Genomic DNA, 10,486 nt, shown 5'->3' with positions numbered 1-10,486 from the left:
ATACTACAACATATAATATATATAGTAATTATGATATATAACATAATTACTACAAAATAATGCTAAAAAAAACTATAGTAATAATAGTAACAGTAATACTGATAATAATAAACAAAATATTAAAATAATATTAAGAAATAAAATAATAAAATATATTAATAATTACTACAATATATAATATACATCTAATAATATATATACATATATATACATATATATATATATATGTATATATATATAACTACAAATTAATACTATAAAATCAATATATAATAATAATAGCAATACTAATAAGAAAAATATATAAAATAAAATTAAGAAATTAAATAATAACAATTATATTGGGGCATAGAGGAGAAACAATAATGTACAGTATGTGGAAAATAATGTGTTTTTTAAACTTTAAACCGCATAAACACATTTCATTACACCAAATACACAAAATAATGTTCTTTTTAGCAGCATCATATGACCCCTTTAATATTCAGACAAAACATATAAAAACATTTGTGACCATCTTGATTGCGAATGAACTAATATGTAATACAATACTACAAAATATAATATATATAGTAATTATGATATATAACATAATTACTACAAAATAATGCTAAAAAAAACTATAGTAATAATAGTAACAGTAATACTGATAATAATAAACAAAATATTAAAATAATATTAAGAAATAAAATAATAAAATATATTAATAATTACTACAATATATAATATACATCTAATAATATATATACATATATATACATATATATATATATATGTATATATATATAACTACAAATTAATACTATAAAATCAATATATAATAATAATAGCAATACTAATAAGAAAAATATATAAAATAAAATTAAGAAATTAAATAATAACAATTATATTATAATTATTATTACCATTATTATGATGATGATTTTTATTATTATTATTAAGTATAATGATCATTACGTTATTGTCAAAATACAGAAATTAAACTAAACTAATTAAAATTCAGTTTTGGATATTAATTACCAGACAATTGCACAAATCATCTGTATCAGTTAAGAAACTATTAAACAATTTCTAATTATGAATATCTTCAATTATACTTATTTATTCATAATTGTAAGCCATTGGCTTCAGGTAAAAGAGAGCTGTAGGAAATTCTGTATTAATCATTCCCTTATGATGCCTCTTGTGATTATTTAATGAATTATTGCACTCAGTATTCACATTATTTAGAATTAATTTGCTTTTAATTTCCATTAATTTGCCCTTGTCGTGTGTTTGTTTCTGAACCATTTAAACCACTGATGCGTTGTTTACAGTTATGATTTATCTGATATCTCTTTCACATGACGTCTCTTTTTTTTAAATTCTCTCAACGGCATGAAGATGTTCATCTATCGATTGTCCGGCGTGATAGAGTGCTAACAGCTCAGCGTGATGAAGACTGAAATAAGATAAAGCCTCACCGAATGGGTTTTCACTCTGTCACAGGATGAGTAATGTCTTTTCAACAGCACAGCTACTCCTACACACAAGCAGACTCATGAACTAATGCTGGCCACACCACAAATGAGGCCGGTTTTCATCCAGCGGTGATGTGTCACTTACTCTGTTGCCAAGGATTATTAATGACTACTTTTCATGATGTGTGAAGGTTCAAACGGAGTACGTGACCTGACTTGACACCAGTTTGGTTCAGTATCCAATCAGACATTAAAGTTCATGATGACAGAAATTGTATAAATTGTAAACAGAATTTGCATTTTCAGCATGTGGTGGATGCAGCCCTCATAGCCGCGTTCGTCCTGATCACAGCAGCATCTATGAGGTGTGATGTGAACACTGTCCTGTCGTGTGCATGTGTGTAGGAGTTCAATGAGATGATCTGGCTGTCTCAGTCTCCATCATCCATAGAAAAACCAAATCAGCCTCCACGCGCCGGCGTGTCTTTGGGCTGTGTGCGCCGATATGATTCAGAGTGTTTTTGTGTCCCTTTTTGTACAGTGAGGCACAGTTAAATCTAAAATGTTCAAAGAGTCAGGGCAATATCAGCTGTATCTGAAAAGTGTGATTGTGAATATTTTAAATGAAAGCTACCTGAGGGAGTGTTACAGTGATTTTATTGCTTTTATGAAATGCCGTCATCACCTATATGATAAAAAAAGGTCCAATATTGTCATGTTATGGCCAATAACCGATAAATGGGTATTGTTGAAATTCTATACTGTTTTGTCTGAACACATTGTAATCCTTAAAACTACTTATTACAGTAATCGCAAATTAATCACACATCAATTTGGGCTAAGAAATGACCACCCAAAAGATCATTTAAATTCTCAGAATTGCGTGATATAAACTCACAATTGCGAGTTAAAATGTCACAATAGCGGGATATAAACTCACAATTGAGAGAAAAATTCAGATCTTTTTTGCAAATGCAAGTTTTGTTAGAATTGTGAGATATAAACTCGCATTTGCGAATTGTAAAGTCCAATTCTAGGGGGGAAAAAGACTTGTGTTCTCAGAATTGCGAGTTTATATCTCACAATTACGACTTAATAACTCGCATTTGCGTGTTATAAAGTCAGACTTGCGAGATATAAACTTGCAATTCTGAGAAAAAAGTCAGAATTGCGAGTTTTTTAATTGCGAGTTTATATCACACAATACTAACTTTATAACTCTCAACTGCGAGTTTATATCATGCAATTCTGACAAAAAAGTCAGAATTGCGGGTTTGTATCATGCAATTCAGAGAAAAAGAAAAATTGAGAGATGTAAACACGCAATTGCGAGAAAAGTCAGAATTGTGAGATAGTCGCAATTAAAATTTTTTTTTTTTAATTCAGAGGCAGAGACGGGCTTACATACCTATCCAATAAGACAAACCCAATAAGAACTGTGTCTGTTTTATGTTGATACTTTTATGATGAGATTTTATCATGCTGTGTTTGTGACTTAGACAATTTAAATGTCCAATTTTACAGTTTTGTCCCTCTTGTCTCTTTGCCTGTCCTCTAGGGAGTGACATACTGTGGCGAGAGCTCAGCCAGTAGCCTGACAATGGCCAACGTACCCTGGCACGAGGAGGTCGTCTACTTCGTGCAGCAGCTTGCCAACCTGCTCCCAGACTATGAAATTGCCTGCGAACACGAGCACTCCAACTGTCTGTTACTTGCGCACCACAAGGTAATCCTGAACAGACATGCTGTTCATAGCTGCTGTTCTACTCCTGCACTGCGTTACAAATAAAGATACGGCTGCCATTTCTGTAAATGTCATTGAAAAAGTGTTGATATGGGCACTTGCATTAAACTGCCATTCAGGTGAAGGGTTAAACCTTCCTTCCTGCATTTTTATGCTGTCTCCTGACACCGCGCTAGTCATTCTTACAGCTACTCTTGTTTTACATTCGTTTCTTGTGACAGCTTCTCTAATGGTTTGCGTGGGCAGTGAACCCTTACCAGCGCTCTTCTCTCACAAACAAAAAACATATTTATGTGCAAGTGTTATATGGTGCTTCAGTATCCTTTTATGATTTGCTGTTTGTATTCTGAAATCAAGTACCATAAATTTCTGCATGTGATTCGATGGTGAATATTTCCATTCTAACACACAATGGGGTATTTAATTTACTAAGAAACATAAAGTCTTGTGTGCTTTCCCTGTTTGAAAACATCTAAAAGCAGTCTTTTGAGGTGTTGTTTGCTGGTTTTAGAGGGGTTCTGCGGCCAGGCTGGGAAAAAACAATCTGAAGACATGCTTAGGGAGACCATCTTTGCATGTGATTCGATGGTGAATATTTCCATTCTAACACACAATGGGGTATTTAATTTACTAAGAAACATAAAGTCTTGTGTGCTTTCCCTGTTTGAAAACATCTAAAAGCAGTCTTTTGAGGTGTTGTTTGCTGGTTTTAGAGGGGTTCTGCGGCCAGGCTGGGAAAAGACATGCTTAGGGAGACCATCTTAAACCTGATAAGACTGGCAGAGCGTCATCATTTACTCACCCTCATGTCATTCCAAACTGTATGATAATCTGAATAATGTTTCAGCTGCTTTTGAACGATATATCATTTATCTTTAAACGATAAAATGGCTAAGATGGTGTAAACATTAATCAGTACAGTTTGACTTTTGAAGCGTCACAACCACTTTGTATGATGAACAGATCGAAATACACATTCATACACAGACTTCATCACATATGGGTACGTTTTCTTTTAATAATCATTGGCAACAAGTCATGTACTCATGATGCAGGATAGGACACTCATTTTTTACTCTGTTGATACTCTTGACAATGTTTTAAACCAAGTTGATTCAAATTTAGTTTTTGAATTTGAATTTTGTAAATTTTTTGGGAAAATGGGCCTTTTAGTTTAATACCTTTAGTTCTGTTTTAATGTGTAATACCTCAAGTATGGTTTTCTCTATGAAAATAACTAAAGAAGCCAGCATCAAACAAACAAACGTATTTGTTGAACATCAAACCTTGTTGAGTTTTGCACATCATGTGAACAAATGTCATAAGGTGTGACCGCTAGGCAAGGTTTGACGTTCATACAAGGAGTCACACAATCCTTTATGTCCTTTTTGGACTATAAAAGTTTTGGACCCCATTGATTTTCATAATATATAATAACATAAAAAGTTGTTCAAAATATCTTCTTTTATGAGGGTATAAAAAGGTAAAATATCTTCTTTCATTGGTGTTACATGAGGTGAACTATTGCTTTAAGATGTCATTGTTTTTTATTTATTTATTTGGACTATGAAAACATCTTTCACTCCATATTTGACCCAGTTAACTCCATATTGTGCTTTGAAATACTGTTATGGAACAATTCAAACTGTACATCATTTTTGACACCCCTCCTGAGCTTTTTTTTCTTGCAGTAACAGATGTCTAATACTGCCCCAGATCTCTCTTGTCCTCTCATTTCCATGCTGTTTACTTCCTTTTGCTGAACATGCTCCTCACTTGATTTCTAAATATCCCATTAATTCATTCAGCTTCCTTTTTCTCTTCAGGCATGGAGAGCACTCTTACATGCAATAAGGGACTGTAACTGCATATGTCCACCGGTTTGCATCCTTTAAAACCCCTCCATTCATTTCTTGTCTCATCATGCAGAGCTATAAACACGACGGCTGTAAATGAGCTGCAGTATTGGAGAGTCGTAGTCATTGTGAGTGCCCAGAGCAACCTCCACTGAAGCCCACACAGGCATGAGAAGGTGTTCGGTCCTCCACTGCCTTACCATCAAGTGTTTGGAAACAAGGCGAAGAGGTTTGTTGGTGGGCAGCTTAGGAGGCTGGATGCGAGACCTATGAAGATAGAGTGCCAATACAGTAATAACGGCAACAAAAGATTAATGAAGGACTTTTCACAGGTGTGTGGTTTGTTGGACGAAGATTATACAGCTCTTCAGCCTCCTCACGCCATTGTGAACCAATTATATATGGTTAGATGCATGATGTCACTCCTTGTGGGCGGAGCTGCATCTCATAATTCACTGAGGAAGATGCTTTAGGGTGTAATGTGAAAACTTCAAACGCAAACCCCCATTTTATCCAAATGATCCTGACATCTTTGCAGTCTTCAGTAGTTATACCGTCTTGCTTCTGAAATTCAAGTGACACACTGATAAAGCCAGTCCCCAGTACACAAGCTCCGAGCTGCTTTGCCTTCCTCTGCAAGGTTTTTGTCCCTGCTTTATGCATGTTAAAGAGCTCTCTTTGCATTGCCTGTGACAGACGTCTAAATGAAAAGGCATTGAATTTGATGTGAAAATTCATTCCTCACCACATCACCACCAACCGCACAGGGACTCACTCTCAGTTTCCGTTCGGCTCGGCCGTGACTCACGAGGGTGCTAAAAAGGCCCATTGTTCCTGTAATAAGAAGCCATTTTTCACATTGGACCTTGGAAGGCCACCGACAGCATTTCATTGCATTGACTTCGTTTAGCTGCCACATTCGTTTTTTTCTTATTTCAGGGTTGCAAACATTCACCCTTTATCCGCAGTGTTCTTGACGAGGTAAGACCCTCTGAATGAATTTACAGCTCTTCCCTGTGTGGAGCTGACAGCTTATATTCTCATAAAGTTACAGCACTGCGTCCTCATAAAGCCCTCCCTATCTCTCCATGTTCTGAGCTAGAGGAAGGAAGGAAATTAAAGTAAAGCAGAGTTAAACGAGGATTTAAATCCATCAAGAGTTTAAGTAGAAGAAGCTTGATTTTCTAAAATATCTTGTCATATTCTGGTCAGTAGATATAAATCTGGTCCCTCTTTCGATGTAAGTCTTTGGGATATTTTCTCCCTTTTAACATCCTGATCATTTAGAAAAGAAATAGCACATTTCTATTCAGCAAGCAGAACAGTTTAGTTATTCATGTTCATAACACAATCTGTGCAGAGCAAGTTGTGCACCTAAATTTAATACTTCAGGTTTACTTTCAGCCCTAAGTATGAGCAATAGTAATAGAGATGCTTGCCTTAGCAAGCACAACTAATAAGAGATGTAGCCTTGAAGCATGTTGCATTTTTTTAGCTGGCCCTATGAACATTCATTAATTCGTAAACAAGATTACCCATTTAAACTTTAAAGTCCCAGTAGTCTCTCAGTAAATACACCAGACTGTAGAAGCCCCGCAGCACACCGTACAGACAAGACCATCATTAATTTTGGGGGATGTTTATAGTGTTTAGGGAATGAAAGAGGGGCTGTAATCTGTGTTGGGTGATGTGGCATCCCAAAACCACATTTGCATAGTGACTTCATATGTTTAGTGCTCCCAGTTAGCTGTGCAGAAGCAATTTTACAAATGAATGAAGCCTTAAAGTGCACTCGCTCAATGCATGGCCATCTGTTGGCATAGCAGATGTGGATAGTCTTGCACTCCGAAAATAAAAGGGCTGCCAGTTTCCCTCTCTTACATGGCATCTAAAGTTGAGTATTCCTGTCTGTTTTCTCCATTTTGGACTCTACTTAAGGAAGCTACTTTGAAACAATAGCTTGCCAAGTTAGAAGTTCATAATTTATAGTTCAGCTACCCTTTGTGATATTTATCTGGCACAAACAAATGAGGATATTGGTTAAGGTTACAGCTGCAAATTGATTATGCTATGTTAATTATATCACTTATCAAAATCTTATTTGTCGATATTGTGCATTTAATTTGTCACTAATTTTTAGCAAATCTTAAACTGAATATTGATTTGTTGTGATGAATAAATAAATGTGTAGCATTTAAAACGATTGACTTTGGCACTGGAAGACCCAGTTTGTTTATTTGTTGTTTTTTCCATTAAATTGAACAGAAAATAAACTGGATTTCCCAACACAATTTGGGAGAGAGATGAGTGATTTGGATTATTGCTTAGTCACCTTGCTCAGTTGTTGCAGGTGTAAATAATCTAGTAGCAATGCTATTTTTAGTTACTTCCAAACACCTTGTTTCCTAATGTGAGTATTATAGGAGAACGCTGAGCCAAACTGCATGTGTGTAAAATTGACAAGGAGGGGAAGAGATCTTTAAAGCAGTTGGGGATGTATCCTTGGTCTTCCTGGAGAGATGAGTTGGGACCCATGAGAGCCTTCATCTTCTGATTGCTGAGTATCTGTGAGAAGGCTATGGAGTGATTCGCCTCAGCAAATTACTCAGTAATGAAAACATGCAGCTGAGGAAGAAGTTTCCCCAGAGGATGCAAACTGCTTAAGGCCTTACAGACTGACTGCAGAGATAGCTTTCAAGGCTGCCTCTAGGTAGCTGCAGGTAAGCAGCTAAACATAGGTAATATGACACGAGGACAAAGATCACATTCCTGGCACTGCACTAAGAGGAAGTGGTAGTCTTGACATTTTCAGTAGTGGGAAGGTATGTTTGCTTCTCAATTGTGGTGCACGTGACCAGATTTTCTTTGAAGCAGCGGGCAGCTTTCAGCAAGTTGGACAGTGGTTGTCTTCAAGAGAGCCTGCGGTGGTCTGATCCACTCTTGACAGCTTTGTTAGCTTGGACAGAGCTCTTCAGGAACTGTCCAAACAACAACTTTGCAGCAGTTAAGACTTCTTATTCCAAGTTCTGTTCTGGTCCCTCAAGTCTTGACTTGAAAGCATGCTTCCCGTGAAAGAGTTATTCTTACTTTCAAGACTTGACTTTCACTTTGAAGTGCTTTTCCCTGGACCCTAGTCTCCAGCAACCCAATCAGGCACCTCGGCAATGTCCTCAGAGCAAAATATACTACAGATGAATCGATTTTGTGGCAACGAGGAGGTCTTGGAAAGAAAGAGCATGTCCAGAGATGGGAGGAACAGGAGCCTGGCACCTATAGCTGATTGCATCACCATGCTGCGCATGGATCACAGTACAGCATCTCATCAGTGCAGTGTGAAATGTAATCAGTGCAGCTCCCCACTAGGACTCTTTACGCCTGTGTGTCAGAGAATGGTTTAAAGGTGCTGATGGAAATTGATTAAATGTATAGGGTGGCAAAACAAGCAGAACTAAGCTGTGCCTACACCCTGACATAGAACCAAAGCTTGAGAGTCAAGATTGGGTAAGATTGATTGAAACACATGGTTTGCTCGAAAGGTGTGGATGGGAGACCATAGGTTCTGCATCTCAATTTGATGTGCAAGTTTGTGAGTTATACTCTTAGCACATCACTGGCTGCACCCCAAATGACATTCTTCATGTGGACCCTGCCACCTTCTACACTTGTCGTGAAGATTGCAGGGTGTCCCGTTTGATATCTTTTGATTCTGAAGAGTGCCTAGTTTGCAGCTTCACTCTTGAGGTGCTGGCATTTCAAGTATGAACTTGAAAAAGGACTTCAAGGACTGAGGGTGTCATTTGGGACTGTGTCATTAAATACTACGAACTCTGTTCTCCAAAAGCAACTTCCTTTGGCCTCGTCCTCTGAATTGCACCTGCCTTGGTGTTTAGTACCAGAGCTTTGCCCAGTTGGCAGCGTACATGCTTGGAAAACACCATCAGACCTCATTAGTCAAAGTGAACACCTGTCAGGCAGGGAGACTCAGTCCAATCTTCACCTGTGTGTCTGTTTTTTTGTGTTATTTATCACAGTGCTCTATCACCTGCTGTCTTTCTTACCCTCTTTTCTTTCCTGTGTGTCTGCAGTTCAAAGTCGACGGGGAGTGGTGGACGTGGATTGACTACGAACGCTTCCAGGAGCTCATTCAGGAATACGAGGAGAGCGGGGGCACCAAGAGCTTCTCAGCGATGGACTATATGGCCAAGACCCCCAGCTGGGCCATTTTTGGGGCCCGAGAGAGGGGATTTGACCCCTCGGACACACGCTTCCAGAGAAAGAATAATACCAAAGATATCTCAGGGTGCTGATGTTACTTTTGCCTTCCTACTTTAAGTCTGTACGGGAATTTGTATTTTTAATCAATGGAATAGATGACCTGATTGACTGCACCCATAGATTAAGACTTTTCTTTTTATTATTTAAGCCAAGGCTCAGTTTGCTCTCCGAGACTTGCCTTAGGGATGAAATTATGGTTAGCATATACTTGCAGATACTTGATAACTCTTTTTTTTTTTTTCATGCTTTTAATGAATGTTAGCTGCTGTTTTTAGTTATGATCACAGTAATAAAGAATTTCATTCCCAAGTCCTGTTCACTCCGAGCTCTGGATCTAATAGCTCTGGTAAGAAAATCATCAGGTGGACAGACCGGAAGAACAAGTGACTTGAATTTAAGGCTTCATTTACTCATAGCACATTAGGGCCTAAATTTAGAGTGCACAAGAGGAAAGAACTGCAAAAGAAAAATATCACTATAGTTAGCTACGTTAATAGCATGTCACCTCAAACTGTGATTTGTGCGTTCTTTTAGACGTTTAGAGGGCAGTTGAGTCAGATGGGACTTTGAATGGAGCAGTTCTTACGGATTGGCCCATGATACAGCTGAAAGCTATTTGGAATCAGAACTGCCCCATAAATATCTCTGTAACAACCACTCAAGACATTGGAATGTGAAATTGCAGTTCTTACCTTTTGGATTGTCTTTTTGTTTTTTGTCTTGGGTATTTCTACACAATGTTGATGGATTACATCAAGTCAAATGTCACTACAGGTTTTTGTTTTTGTTTGTATTATTTTATCATTCTTTGCCTTTTTTTGTTTTGCGAAATGTTGTAATGCAGTTATGAACCTGATGTTTGTCCTTTATTGGTTACACTGATATTGTGAATACACCCAAAAGGTATCTCCAAACTGCATTTGTTATTCATGCACATGCAGGTGCGTTGCAAAAGAAATTGAATTTTGTTGTAGCTGCTTTCTTGGCGTCTTATTAAAACAGTCTTTATGGTGTTCTACAGAAGTTTGAATGTTATTGTAAGAGATGGGAATGTGCTTGATGCTGAGTGAACTAGGTCACAGCCGTTTCACAGCTCTGCGACTGAATGAAGCGGTCTTGAGTGATGGATGAGAGGCGTAATATTAAGACCA

At 37.3% G+C, this 10,486-nt stretch overlaps 1 protein-coding gene across 1 annotated transcript in view; it reads left to right on the top strand.

Moving 5' to 3' along the window:
* LOC107716137 (S-adenosyl-L-methionine-dependent tRNA 4-demethylwyosine synthase-like) overlaps positions 1-10,486 on the top strand; it is a 74,054-nt gene extending 63,568 nt beyond the window's left edge. Inside the window, exons 9-10 of the mRNA XM_016522522.1 lie at positions 3,019-3,186; positions 9,146-10,486. Of these exons, the coding sequence (XP_016378008.1) occupies positions 3,019-3,186; positions 9,146-9,367 (390 nt within the window). The 3' untranslated portion in view covers positions 9,368-10,486. The remainder of the gene's footprint in view (positions 1-3,018; positions 3,187-9,145) is intronic.

This window comes from Sinocyclocheilus rhinocerous, unplaced genomic scaffold (genome assembly GCF_001515625.1).
Source record: "Sinocyclocheilus rhinocerous isolate Xijiao unplaced genomic scaffold, SAMN03320098_v1.1 scaffold821, whole genome shotgun sequence".
NCBI classification, from domain to species: Eukaryota; Metazoa; Chordata; class Actinopteri; order Cypriniformes; family Cyprinidae; genus Sinocyclocheilus; species Sinocyclocheilus rhinocerous.
The sequence above is the reverse complement of the archived record's forward strand: the minus strand, read 5'-3'. Positions and strand labels throughout refer to the sequence as shown.